Below are 15,339 nucleotides of genomic sequence, written 5' to 3' on the forward strand. Positions count from 1 at the left end.
ATCAGTTTTCTTACTATAACATTACAGTAGACTTGGAGACCTAAAATACGCATGTCCATACATAACTATAATAAATCTGAGTAAACACAGTTCCGTAGAAATAGGGGTTCCTAAGGTTATTGTCACATAAAAACATTTGAGGTTAGGTTTTCATAAAATACTTTACTATTTTTCCGTGACTCGTTTACGGTGTTATAGAAAATATAAACGAAAGGTTTCCGTGTATATCTCGGGAACAGAAGTGATTAGTTTTCATTTTATTTATTCTGACTTAACATTCTCCTAAAATTTCGTCACTAGGTTTAGGGACGTATTAACGGCCTTTACACCTTTAAATCGATACATCGTCACATATTTATTTATAATTTTTAACATTATTTCTACTGTTTCTAATATAAATAATCGCAATAAGTATTAATATGTTTCGTTTTTAATTTATTTAAGTAACTCGTAATTCTGTAGATACACTGTTTTAACCGCAGACCGATATATGGAAAAACTGGAAAAAACTCATAAACTTATTAAATAAACAAAACAATATTTTATGCAGTAGCATTTAACTAGCATATGCAAATATAATCATAATAGTTTATAGTTAATAGTTATATTTTGTAGAAACAAAATAAAATTATTTTTCATACTTCGAAGAATTACGTTTGTGCAAATATGTTCGCCATTAGTCAAGGAAACAGATGTTTTAAAATTTTCTAGTTGACCCTATAAGACCAAGGACAAAGAGTTTATTTATTATTGTTCATGAAAGTATCTACATAACATTTTTTAAAAGCAATTTGTTTTCATATTGTGATAAGCTGGGGAGGTCAAAATTCGAGAACAAAAGCAATAGGTCACCACTTCATATATATTTCCAGGAGCGTGATATATTCTCATTAAAAGTCCATTTGTTATTGATTTAGAGTGCGCGTTGTAACGATTACTGTATAACTATTTATAATACCTACGTATTTTTAAAACGCATGTTTCTGTTATTGATTAAAATGACACCTAAAATTGCATGTGTTTGTTTAGTCGCAAATACTGTAGAACTTTTAAAAAACATTCTGTATTTAAAATTGAGAAGTTCAAATGCTACCTTGTTAATATTAGTCCACAGTTGCTTTATTTGCAAGTTGCGGGTTATTAAAATTTTTGGAAAACAAATGTACAAATATTGTTTGTAGATACGTTTGATACTTGGGGTGGGGATAAATCATTTTGGATATATTATTTTTTTAGTCTAAAATAGAATTATCCACAGCTGAATAAATTGTCAATAATTCTAAAGCAATGAAATCATCAACAATTCGGAAAGTTCAATAGCGTAGACATTTGCCCCTTACTACCCCTTAGAAAATTTTACATTTCTACGCCAGTGTTTTTTTTTTATTTTCAAGGATTACAGTTTCAATAAATATTTTTGTTAAACAAACAGTTTTGTTTCCTTTTTATTCAACTGTATTTTAGACTAAAAATAATAATAACTCGAAAATTACTCGTTTTACCAGCAATTTGGAAATATTATTTCTTTGAAATACAACTGAACTAAGGTTGTATTAGATCCACTTATCATATTTTGGGCTCATTATTATCAAGATAACCGTTTGTGTTCCTTCATTGCATCCTGTATAAAGAATAGATTTGTGAGCAGCCTGCTGTTTTTCTTTCTTTTTAGAATAATTAAGTATATTCAAAAATTACCGTAGGTTGAAAATGTTTCAGTCCTACCTTAAATCTGTTGTTAAAATTTACAATAGTGTCATAATTTAGATATCGCGAATAACTGTGGGTACCAATTGAACGAATTAAATCATGTGGGAGTGGCAATTTTCCACCTGCCTTCGAGCAAGAAATCAGATTAATTTTATGCATCGGTATCGCAACAAAGAATTGAACAGCCTCTATCTGTATTAATATAATGGCGTGTCTGCAACATTGACCTCTTTTTTTCAATTCGAAAACCCACATTTGCTACAAATTTGGATAATAGCTAATTGGACATGTATTAACATACACCTTACCGGCAAAAGCGTCACAGTCCCATGTCGATAATTTTTGCGACTTATAGGTAGACGTTCTAGATTATAATTGGCGGAAAGTGTACAAAACGCGTCGTTAAACGCTAATTAATTGATTGTTTATAACGTAGCGGTCATTAAAGAATTGGCCGGTGGGTATGTACAAGATATATAGGTCGTTTCTAGGCATCGAGACAGATTTATTGTCAAAATAAAGGAAGTTATAATAACCCAAGGGCATTGATCATGTCAAACAAGTCGGTAACATAGTAAGTGATAACGGCATTGATAATAAACGAGATAATTTAATCAGTTTTTAAATTTTGAGGCACTTATCAATTCCTGAGGTTTAATTTTTTTGCTGTTTCCATTCTTCACAAGAATCTCTGAAAATATCTCTTAAAATGTTAGAAACCTACAAGGTGGCAACCAGCCCGGAAATCTATGCAATGAAAGTTTCTAAAATTGTCATTTAATCAATACAACAAGCTCTGTTGTCCTTATTTATAACTTACTTGACCTCTTCTCAATGACATTTTTCACTGAAGTTCCGACTGAACCTTTTTTGCGCTGGTTTTGTTTTTTACTGCTTTCTACATTTTTGATTTACACTTTGGTGTCATTTCACTGTCTTTGCTGTCGCACATAACTGTAATGAAATCTGAGAGATTTATAACAATTTTGTAATATATAGTAAAATATTTATTTTGTATAATTAATTGATCCTACGGGTTGGTTACATGTAGTAGAATAGATATAATGAAATAAGTGAATACAGAAATACGCGCTTTGTACTGGTCAGGAATGTTGCCTTTATTAATTAACTGTAGACAGTGGACGTTCGATCACATCTCTTGATGGATACGCCAATTCTCGAGGTGGACATTCGAGGTTATTTCATGCTTTCGGTCTTTTTGAATTTGAGTGATTCCTGATGCTATGTTGGCCTGCTGTTGAATGTGGTTAGGTTTTTGTATTTATGTTCATCATATCGTACGTTGGTAGTGGCCCGATATTTGTGGATTTCGTGCTATTTTACTAGAAAATTTGGAGCAGCATCATGTTCTCTGAAAGTCATCTGCTTTGACTAGGTATGTCTGGATCGGTTTTTAGCTGTTTGAACAATTCCAGCGGTTGGATTTGAAACCATTGGTGAAAATTTTGGGCTTTGGTGAAATTTGAGCTTCTTACACATTATACTTCACTTATTAAAACGATTCTATTGTTTGTACGTGTCAAGCCTCAATATACTGAGTCGACCTATAGCTTTGCGCTCATTAGTAATTGTTAAATATGACGTAAAAGCGGCCTACTTGCAGAATTTGTAGATGAATATTTGTACTTGGTACCTAATTACCTTTTTGAAAATCGAACAATGACAGCTATAAACTTGAACAACAAATTAAGTTTGTATGTAAATAGTTTCCTTGAACCGAACAGCACAGATGTGTCTTGAATACATGATACTTTCATATTCTCTTTAATATTCCTGCTGCAATTTCTTTCAAATTTCTTCTGACTAGGAAATGCGCTGACCTAAGGAGTAGCCTAGTCATCCGACATAACATAATAATGAGGTAATATCGTATAAAAAACTCCTTGTGTTTTTTTATATTACAAACAATTTAATGTTCTTTTATTGTAAATTGCAATTTATTCATTCGGAAATCGTTTCACCTCTTAATAAGGTTAACGTCTTTCTCACGAATTATGTTCATTATAACAATGTGTACCTAATTATTAATATAAATGCCTCTCTTTACGTGAAATACCAACTTAAAATTTGTTAAATAAATTGGAACGTTTAAAAAAATGTTGCATGTTTTATTGTTAGCTTTATAATTCATTTCATTGCCACTTCATGCAATCCTAAGTCACATGCAGAAATAGTAAGATCTTTCTATCGTGGCTATTTTTACGTGTTGAATACAAGATATTTCTTGAAATATTGCATTACATATTTAATAATTTCAGTATGCCAGGTTTTTGTATTAATAATAATAATAGACACGGGAAACTTTGTTCCGACAATCAAATACATAAACAGTCTATGATAGTATAGATTCAATATTATGTTAGTAAGCGGCAGTATGCGTTGTAGTAGCAGAAATAGGCTAAATCTGCTTGGTGAAGGCGTGTGCCGCTCTATGCTCACGATACACAATGCTTCTGACTGCCATAAAAACGCGTTCTATACGTATGGAATAAATTGATCGATGCGAAGCTTCGGATCAGAGGCACACATGTACAATGACGCGAATTGTGGGATTACTAAAATTTGAAGTAGTTGATGTTTCGCCGCCATTAGTAAGAAATAGAAATCTATTAAAAACCTCGACTTTAAATATATTGCTGTTAAGAAAATGAATAGAAGTTCATTTCTTTCAAGGTGTCAAGGTAGTTTAATGAGTTCAGTATACCAGGGCGTGTGTTTTTTCGATAGCACAATTTGAACAGTCTTTTATTTTTAGATAATTAGACATCTCAAAGCAAATTATACAGATCACTTGAAAACGTAGTGAAGGTGATTATAACCAATTGTATGTATTCTTTCATATTTCATAACATTACCTAGACATAAAGTTCAATAAAAGCTAAGTTTAAACATTTTGTATCAGCACTGTTCTAAGTTACATGTTACCTTCTTAATATTCCAAGAATTTGAAGGTCCTTTTCACTTCTTTCATTAAGTTATGTACGAATATTACAGGCGCGTATCGAAGAAATTTAATTGACAAAAATGTCGACAATCGATTAACTATCATGCCAAATACATGGCAGAAGTTTGCTGCACAATAAATATAGTACAAATGTTGGAGGCAGGTATTGTGAGGTACAGAAAGCCTCAATATTGTATTGAAATATGACACTTATATTTATTCTAGAAAAATACAACAAATTATACAAACAAGTGGCATAATTTCCCTGAATATTTGTCCACACCATTTCAAAACGTACTATACCTTCATTTGATTAGAATTTATTAATATTTCTGAAATTAATTTGAATTAGCTTTCCTGATAGTCTTAAAATGACAATTGGAACATGGTTTCTAATTTCTTACGTGTCATTGAAGCCATAAACATGTGTGAGAGCAGAGTTATTATGGAAATAAACAGACTTCATTGTCAAAGTAGCTATTAATTGGAAAGTAAATAAGCATTAACGACTTACTATTGACATAAAGACATAAAAGTACAATAATCATATTGCATAACACCTAATTTTGTCAGCAGAATGGGGAACGAGTGTTAAAAGAATAACAAAACTCAGAGATAATCGGTTAAATGAAAAATGAGGTTGAATTTAACTACATTGCCCTTCTGTGGGCAATTATAGAGGGTAATAAAGAATGTAGATAATTTTCTATTTTTGCAATATGAGCTGCCAGTGCCAAGCGAAAAGTTGAGGCGCCTACGCCACAATACCGACATCAATATTTTAAAATTGGACTTGACCCAAATTGTGGCAGATGTCAGTTGTTCTTGCATGTTGCATTCAACTATTTGCAGTCGGCTAAGTAACGATTATATCTGTCTATATTTAGGAAATTTCAGGTGATGTTTTTTTACCTGTACGGAAGAGCGGCACTTCGAATATACTAATAGTAATATAAAACGTGGTGCCTTTAGAGAAATTATTTAATTAGTCTGTGACATTGAGATAAGTCAGGTTGAGCTAATCGAGCAAAAATTATAAATAAATATGACTCAGTTGCTGTTACCGGGGAAAATTATGTGTTGGTAAACAGTTTTTTTGCGTTTGCTTGCCATCATTATGTAATTTTAATATGCTGAATAAGGAATAAGGAAATTTACAGCAATTATTTGTTAAAAATCAAGTTCAAAGACATGTTACTCTATGTGAATAAATAATTATAACACGAGTAGATATGCGAAGAAAATTGAGACGAATTTAAATAGAAAATTGTTATTTTTTCCAAAATATAATTTTTCTTTACGGCAAATGTTATTTTCTTGGCGTGATAAAATATTAACTAATGTTTCGTTACGATCTCAAACTGTAGCTAAAAACCGATTTTAGGAATGAATTTATGGACATGGACATGGTCAAAAATTTTTTTAGTAAAAATGTTCATGAGCTTTAAAAATCTCAAAAAAAAGAAAAAGTTTTGGAAATATCAAAATCCTAAAATCTAGGTAGAGACATCCAAAAGTATCTACGTATTTGGAGTTGCTGAAAATGGTAATCTCAGTTTTCCTCTAAGTTTGACAAGAAATCGCAAAGAACAATGAAAAAAGTAGAACTCGTGTTGTAAGAATAAAAAATTACTATATGAAAGAGAGTAGTTTTAATAAACTGAGAGCAGATGGAACTAATTTCCGTGAGAAAAATTTTAAAAAAATTCAGATCTAATTGAATTAGGTACCGTACGCGCTTCAAGTATGGAATAAATTCAGTAAAAACGAAACAAACTTTTTTTGGGAAAAATCCTCGAACAGGTCGATTTTTAATTTAAAAAATACATATTTTAGCATAAAAGGCGATTTTCAACCGTCATTTGTTTTCGAGTAATGACGTCATCGACATTTTTTTAAATAGCAACTCCCTATTTTTTTTCTTGATTCTGAAAGATCGTTTCATTGTCGATCCGACAGTATTAAAATGTTGCCATCTTACATAGGAAAGTTTTCGATTAAATGACAATTGAATGTTAGAAAACCCAAATCAATTAAAATAAAGCAAAAACGTTATCAAATTTAGTTTTTCGAAATGCCTGAAGTTTTTTATGGATCACGTAAGGTGTAAATCCTTACAAAGTATCACTGTCATACCGACAGACTCTAAGTATTGTAAGCGATATAAAAATTGTTGTTGCATTTAAAGTATTATGGCACATTTAACTATCACACAAAGAATTGAAATTTTAATTCTTATTGGATGCGGGGATAAGACTAGAACGCAGCAGGAAGTTTGAGATTTATTTAATGAGAAACATCCAGATCGCCGTATCAGCCAATCAACAGTCAGTAAAATAGGATCTAAATTTAGAGAAACTGGCAATGTTGTAGATATTCCAAAACCTGGACGCCCAAGCGTTAGTGAAGATCACAAACAGAACATTTTGATAAGTGTGGTAGATAATCCTCATAATACTTCAAGATTAGTTGCATTAAACAATGAAGTTAATCAGACCACAGTGCTATGTATCCTGAGGAAGGAAAAATATCATCCCTACAAAATTCAACTTGTGCAAGAACTCAGTGAAGACGAACCCGACCGCCGCTTACACTTTTGTGAAATTATAATGGATTTATGTCAAATAAATAGAGATTTACACCGGCAAATACTTTTTTCGGACGAGGCCACGTTTTGTCTCAATGGTACAGTGAACCGTCAAACTTGCAGGTATTGGAGTAGGGAAAATTCTCATTGGATGGCAGAGACACATACCCAACACCCACAGAAATTAAATGTGTGGGCTGGAATAGTTGACAACAGAATAGTAAGGCCTTTCTTGAACCCTTACAGGACAAACATATTTAGAGTTTTTGACCTTGTTCCAGCGCTTGCAGTAATTTTTCCTAACGATAGTGACCCTGATATTCCTGATGACACCACATGGTTTCAGCAAGACGGTGCACCTCCACACTATGCGCGCCCTGTTCGAGATTTTCTGGACAATTGTTTTCCTAGGAGGTGTATCGGCAGACGAGGACTGATAGAATGGCCCGCGAGATTCCCAGAGCTTACACGCCTGAACTATTTCTTATGGTGCTACTTGAAGTCCAAAATGTACGTTAATAGACCACATAATTTAGAAGAACTCCAAAATTATATTATAGATGAAATACACAGAGTTACCCCAGAAATAATTCAAAATGAGCAAGAAGAATTTCTACACAGACTTGCGTATTGTCAAGAAGTCGGTGGGTGGCAATTCGAACACTTAATTTAGGTAGAAAACTTAATGAATTGTATATGCTTGACATGGGAATTGTAATTTTTTTAATGAATAAAATTCACGTTTTCTAACATTCAATCGTCATTTACTCGAAAACTTTCCTATGTAAGATGGCAACATTTTAATACTGTCGGATCGATAATGAAACGATCTTTCAGAATCAAGAAAAATAAAATAGGGGTTGCTATTTAAAAAAATGCCGATTACGGCATTACTCGAAAACAAATGACGGTTGAAAATCGCCTTTATGCTAAAATATGTATTTTTTTAAATTAAAAATCGACCTGTTCCGAGGATTTTTCCCAAAATAAATTTGTTTCGTTTTGTGTATAAAAGACTTTCCCTAATTTTTTGTGATTTAAGCAAATTCCCTGAAGTTTTACCAACTGATTTTTCACAAGCTAAGATCTATTGTAGAAAAATGTACATACATCGATAAAATAAAAAGATAAACGGTGCAGATGACTAAATATATATTCAACTGAGCCATAACTTCTTCAGTCACGCCATTTGATGGGTGGCTTGTCACAGGTAACAGCAGGTACGGCGCTTCTTAGGTCCACAACAGCCAAAACTTTTCCCTTGAAGTAGTAAAAGTAATTGAAATATGAACTGGAATTCGTGTCAGCAGATAATTTAACTCCTAACGAACAAAAAATGTTAAGTGTCGTACTGGGCTGTCACAAATAAAAATACGTTTTTCTTCGCATTTTTGTCCCTGTAACTCGTTTGATAAAGCACATATGACATTTTCATGGATCGTTATAAAAAAAGTAGCAATGGTAAAAGTAGAATTGAACTATAAATCCTTCTAAAAGTCTATTAAAAATATCCCAACTAACAGGCCGTGACAAATCAAAGACATTGTAACTTAGGATACGTGTAGATAATAAACTACAAATGCCTCATTGGACGAGAAAATACTTTGTCGGTTTTTATGCAGTTACCAAAACGTTCAATTTACTTTTTTCTCATATGGAGTATTGGTATTAGTATTGTAGACTCACTCTAAATCATACAAACTACTCCTAAAATTGCCTTTAAAGCCACTTCGTTACTTCCGCTATTAAATAGTAGTTATAACTCTAGATACGTATAAATCACAAAATCACTCGTTAATGAATTTAGTTAACTATTCAACAATCTTGAATTATTTTCATTTCTGGTACTATGTTCTTTTAATAATTAAACATTTTGTCCTCAGGTACCAAGAAAATGGAATACAAGACAAGGCAGTGGCACGAGAAGTGTTTCTGCTGTTGTGTTTGCAAAGTTCCAATTGGCACCCAGAGCTTTATTCCACGGGAACAGGAAATCTACTGCGCCAAATGTTACGAAGAGAAATTCGCTACGCGCTGCATTAAGTGCAACAAGGTAAATATTAAAAAAACTTTAGTTTCATTTAGATACTGTTTGTTCCTTAGTCAATTATTTCAATTTTTACCAATTGTATGTAAAAACTGAAATTTAACATAAAAATATAGTTTAAAAAAGACAGCAAGATTACCAGTACAATAACAAGTAAGCCCAGATTACATTTAAGTAGTATAATAAAGTTAGCCTTGACATGAAGCTGTTTTTTAAATAATGTTTCTATTTTAACAACAATAATTTTACTACAATGCCAAATATTATTATGACATGACAGTAATTACCAAGAAATTCATACTCATATTGAACAAACACGATAAAAATATTGAATATACACGCTATTTTTTTAATGACGCATCCTCCTATAACTTTTATATTCGGATGTTGCTAAAATTAATGCATAAAATATTAGTGGGGGGTGGAACACCAAATAATAAGACGATTTTTTTTATGGACTATGTGCTTATATGTAGTATTTTGTTTTTGAGGCATTAGAATTTCATATAGGAGTTGTTGAAAGTGCCAATTACGCCAGCGTTATTAGTTTTTGACTATCTGCTACAGGTCGCTAGTCACTACCTCTATCAGTGACATTTTATGAAATAACTTTTTCAAGGTTATAGATGTGGTACAGTATATGTCATCTTACAATATAAAATTCACTTTACCCAAAAAAATATACTTCTGTTAAAATTGCTGAAAACGCACAGTTTTTGAGAAAAACGCAATTAACAGCCCCAAACTCAATATATGTATATACACAGGTTCCGTTTAAAAAATGTAAGTTAGGCCTATAACTCGAAAAAGTTACATTCAATTGTCTTTCTGATATATGTATTTTTTGAATCATATATATTTTTCTTCGTATCTCGAATAATAACGAAGAAAAAGAAGAGGAAATTTTCGTATGACCACCCTTTACATAAGGAATGGATAGATAGCTGGTTGCCTTTGACAGTTAATTCGTTTTTCGCAAAAACAGTCCGATATTGTGATACTTTGTGATACAAAGGTACTTTTTTATGTAAAATGAAATGTTACCTTACGACATACATTGTAAAAAACTAACTCTAAATCAGTTATTTCTTAAAATGTTACTGGGAAAAATAGTAGCTATAGTAGGATCATATTCGATGCAAAGTAATAAATCATTGCCTGTCAAGGCAACCAATGAAGTACGCTTTTAAGGGTTTTACAAATTGAATAATTTCTTTATACATTATGAAGGGACGAGGGGATCAGTTCAGGTCTGGCACCCTTGTTCCTACAAAAATTCCTTTATTCTCATAAACTATTTATTTTAAATGTAATTTATTATAAATCCAATTTGTTTCCTAAATTCCACATATGTACTACATTTTACCTCTGTACGCGCCACTGTTGTTTACTTGTTTTTTGGAAGCGCTCTCTAATTGACGGCAAAGCTCGCCAGGTTAGTATTTGACGTATAACCGACCAGTTCGTACACTCGATGCACCTGGGCGACTACAGCTACTACCAGAACACAATGCGTATGCAGCAGTATTTCATATTTTACATTGAATTTCATTTTAAATTAGAAATTATTTATCTTACGCCTCCTAAAAATGATGACACGATTTTCCTTTGATAAAAGACCGACAACTTTTTGCTCTACTTTGCATCGAATACGATCCTACTATAGTAGTCTCTAATGGATGATCAAAAACTAACAATAATGACATATTTAGGTCTTTCAAAAACTTACCTGTAACAAAATTCATTGCAATATGTTTTTTGGAAAATATGTAAAAATTTGATTTTAAAAAATCATATTTGGCGCGCTGCAACTCAAGAATTGTAAAACTGAGTAGATTGTCTGTCAAATTTGATTTCAGACAAAAAAGGACATTTTCAAGACATTTTAAATTTTTTTACTAAAGTACCTTGTAATATGTATTTCATCATTGTTTCATTTTCGATCGTTCTGTTCAAAAAGTGGTAAAATATATTCAATACTAAAATTTATTAATGAAAATGTAAATTGCGAGAATTTGTAAATATACCATGTGTTGACTTTATTTTATTTTTTCTTTAATTCTTTTAATTAAATATAAATGAAAGGCTAAAACCCGTTTCACACAGGCGCTGATGGCTAGGGATCTTGATCATCAGCGTTTCAAACGGATGCTGACGATCAGCGAACTAATAAAACAAGGTCCAGCATGTCTAGGTTTGCAAACGGCAACAAGTTTTGATCGACAATTTATCGCGCATTGGCATGCAGATGATATCTAGAGCTAGCCCATACCGATGAAAATCAACGTGTTGACCGTCAGCGGCTATCATTTCATATAAACGCTGATGACTGCTGGTATTACAATATCGAGTTTGTCTAGGTAACTGGCAACAGTACTAGGAAAACTTTTTTATTGTACTGACAGACAATACGCTGATTTTGGTCAACGTGAGTTCATACCTTGTGTAGTTTAATCATATCGTTATGTTTAAGGTATATTTTTACGTAAATTCACCACACGAAAAATCACAATTGCGCAGGAGTATCTGTCAGTTTTTAAGTTTAAGCCTCTGTTGTCTTATAAGTCGTAAATATACTATAATTTATTTTGCAACTGTTTTATTAGCGGCTCATGTAAAGAAAAAAAACGTCAGCGCGCTGATCATCAGTGTCTGTCTGACACAATCCTATTCTAAATAAATGTCAAGCAGTGTTGATTTGCTTCAATATAAAGGATTTTGATCAGTAATTGGTACATTTGTAGGTTTGAAAGATTCGTACTTACTTTTGAGGAAAATTAATTTTTAAATTGAAAATTAAAGGAAAATATGCGTACATTTGGGATGAAGTTAAGTTTGTTTCTCAATATGAAATATTTTATTCTGTATTATTTTGTTTGAAAAACTTAACCATTTCATATGTAATGAATCCATAAGAAGCCATTTTTCTCAACAAACAAGCATTTCATTTAAAAATAGTAAGCGACCTTTTGCTGTAGAATAAACTGTAACGTAAAAAAAATATATTCATTTTGAAAAATTTCCAGTGGCGTAGAAATTATATTAAAAATAGGGGTAATCAAAGCCCCTATGATCGATAGAGCTTTTCATTCATACACTGCATACTAAATATAAAACAAATAGCTTTCATAGTTTAAAAAAAATAAATAAATAAAAACCAAAAAATATATTTTTTTTCAAGATCTTATATCTCTTTGGAAGAAAAAGTGTATACTTCAAAATAACATTACTTTGACGAGATCTATCGATGGTTAAAGTCCTGATCATAAAAAGTGAATCACCCTGTATATATTTAATATGGTTTTAAGTTAAGGATTATTATTCTGTCCAGCAAAATATAAACAAACAATATTATACTTCATACAGGTACAGTAGAGAAATATTTAGGAAGTTTAAATAGGACTGAAGTCCTTAGATTGATCAAGTACCGCAATCAATGTTCTTGTTTGCCCAAAATGGCGGTTTTTCCATTTACATAAAAAAACTTAAAATTTAATTGTTGCAGTTTTACAGATAAAAATATTGCTTAATGAATGAAAATATGTGAAAATTAATAGCCTAATATTGTATTGAAAATTCAAACTTATATTTAGCAGGGATTTTGCCCCAAAATGGTAGTAGATTGCAGTACAGTGAAATCTCTGGGCGGACACCAACGGGACCGACTGAAAGTGTTGCTTCAAAAGAGGTGTCCGCGTAAAAGAAATACGAAAGAAAAAAATCGTTTTTTTTTATGAAAACCGTAATTAAATAAATTGGGACATTTAAAACGTATATGTATGCAAATGTTTTTAAAATGAAAAAAAAAAAACTTAAAACTTATGGAAAAAATAAGGATTTGTTACCTTACAAAATACATACAAAATATAATAGAATATAGTAATATATAAAATGAAATGAAATGTCACTTTAATGACGCAAAAATTCATGTATTGTTGTTTGTCTCTTTTTCTTTAAATGGCGTTCAGAAATCGTATTTCTAATTTGGAAAGAAGCTCCAAAGACTCTGTATCTCCGTGATCTTCGGCAAAATGTTTAAGCTGATCGGTTAGTATAATAGCTTCACCATAATTTGAAATAGCCTCTGTTGATACTGGAACCTCATCGACATCAGAATCTTCGGAAAATTCTTGTATTTCAACTGGATTTTCAATTTCTAGTCCTGAATCTGGATTTTCAACATACCTACAATTTTTCATCTAGGTTTAAAAAATAATTAAGGTTTTCATTATCAGTCAGTTCCAACAAATGCTTATTTTTGGATCAGATGTAATATCCTCAGTTAACTGATCTTCATTTTGCATATTTTCATAGTTAAATCCTACTTTACGGAAGCAATTTTTAACTTTTTCCTTTTTATTTTGTTTTTTGTCTGTTTAGAATATTTTCTTGCGTCCGCGTTCGTTCAAGAGAATGTCCGTCCAAGAGAGAGTTAACAATGCAAATTATATGAGAGTCGATTGGGACCATGAGGAACTGTCCGTCCAAGGGAGGTGTCCGCGTAAGAGAGGTCCGCGAAGGCGAATTTCATTGTACTTGATCAAAAGTTTGAAGGAATATAAAGGATTTTGAAGAGTCCTATTGAATTATTTCAATGTTATCAAACTAGCAAGACTGATTTGAAGTTACATCGCATGCATAAACGTTTTTTTTTTCCTCTTCAGGTTATCACCAGCGGAGGCGTGACATACAAGAACGAGCCCTGGCACAGGGAGTGCTTCACCTGTACACACTGCCAGAAGAGTCTAGCGGGAGAGCGTTTCACCAGCCGCGACGAGAAGCCCTTCTGCGCCGAATGCTTCGGCGAACTCTTCGCCAAGCGCTGCACGGCCTGCAACAAGCCCATCACCGGCATCGGAGGCACCAAGTTCATCTCCTTCGAGGACCGCCACTGGCACAACGATTGCTTCTTCTGCGCCTCCTGCCGCACCAGCCTGGTGGGCCGCGGCTTCATCACCGACAACGAGGACATCATCTGTCCCGAGTGCGCCAAGCAGAAGTTAATGTAAATTAGAATTTTCAAATGTTCTTAGTAAGTATTTATTACCAACATTTAAAAAGTCGAATAATTTATACAATGCCAGACGGTTGTTTTATAAATAATGTTTTGATATGGAATCAAACAAGCAAACTATATAAATTATTTTTTTAAAATGTACCACACTACTACATACACACAAACACACACGCACACAAACACACGTTACACCTTAAAAAAAAACAAACAAAAAAACCCTTAAAAAAAAAGATGTAACATCAAAATTTCGATATGTGTATATTTATTTAAATTTTGATGTTTTATGTATGATAAGTAACATGTAATCATTTATATCTTTTGTTAAAGTTATTTTTCTATTTATATCAAGCCATAATTTCTTATAGAAGCTTATTTATTTTTTAAAATAGAGAATTACTATTTTGCTTTATGCTTTCCGACGTTAAATTTAAAGTAAAAAAGGAACGTATTATCAGTGGTTGCATTCTAAAATTAAATCTTAATGTTCTAAATTAAACATTTATCGGGAAAAAGTTGCCTTATTATTACAATATCATATACTAAGTGTTATATAAATATACGTATGTATTAAGAGCTAGATTTAAACATATTTATGGAAAATATTGTTATAATAATTATCGTATTTGATTTATGACAATTTTTTATGTATAACGCATTACTCTTGTTGTAGATAATATGTATACAGCTTTCATAGCATTTATGAAAAAGAGCAATTTTGGTGCTATTTCAGTAGTTTAGAAATTTAGTTATTACATTTTAATTTAGATTTACGAGATATTGTTGCAGACGTAATTTTTATTATCATGTAAAGCTTACAATACAATTATATTAACGAAATTGTTATTAATACTTGTTTAGAACTTAATATTTTATGTACATTTTAATCCTACCTATACATATGTTGTAACTGTTTTTGGAATGTTACAAATTGTTATGCTTTTTAAATCAAATGCAGGGCTTTGCTTTAGGGACATTGTTATATTTTATTCCTTAATAAATTCGTTAAAAAACTA

At 31.9% G+C, this 15,339-nt stretch overlaps 1 protein-coding gene across 2 annotated transcripts in view; it reads left to right on the forward strand.

Moving 5' to 3' along the window:
* The window catches only part of LOC108915911 (four and a half LIM domains protein 2), a 43,446-nt gene extending 28,107 nt beyond the window's left edge, over positions 1–15,339 (forward strand). For both annotated transcript variants that reach the window (XM_023454033.1, XM_018722093.2), the window contains 2 exons: positions 9,146–9,315; positions 13,974–15,339. In XM_023454033.1, coding sequence (XP_023309801.1) covers positions 9,146–9,315; positions 13,974–14,318 — 515 coding nt within the window. In that variant the 3' untranslated portion in view covers positions 14,319–15,339. The remainder of the gene's footprint in view (positions 1–9,145; positions 9,316–13,973) is intronic.

This window comes from Anoplophora glabripennis, unplaced genomic scaffold, assembly GCF_000390285.2.
Source record: "Anoplophora glabripennis isolate ALB-LARVAE unplaced genomic scaffold, Agla_2.0 scaffold36, whole genome shotgun sequence".
NCBI classification, from domain to species: domain Eukaryota; kingdom Metazoa; phylum Arthropoda; class Insecta; order Coleoptera; family Cerambycidae; genus Anoplophora; species Anoplophora glabripennis.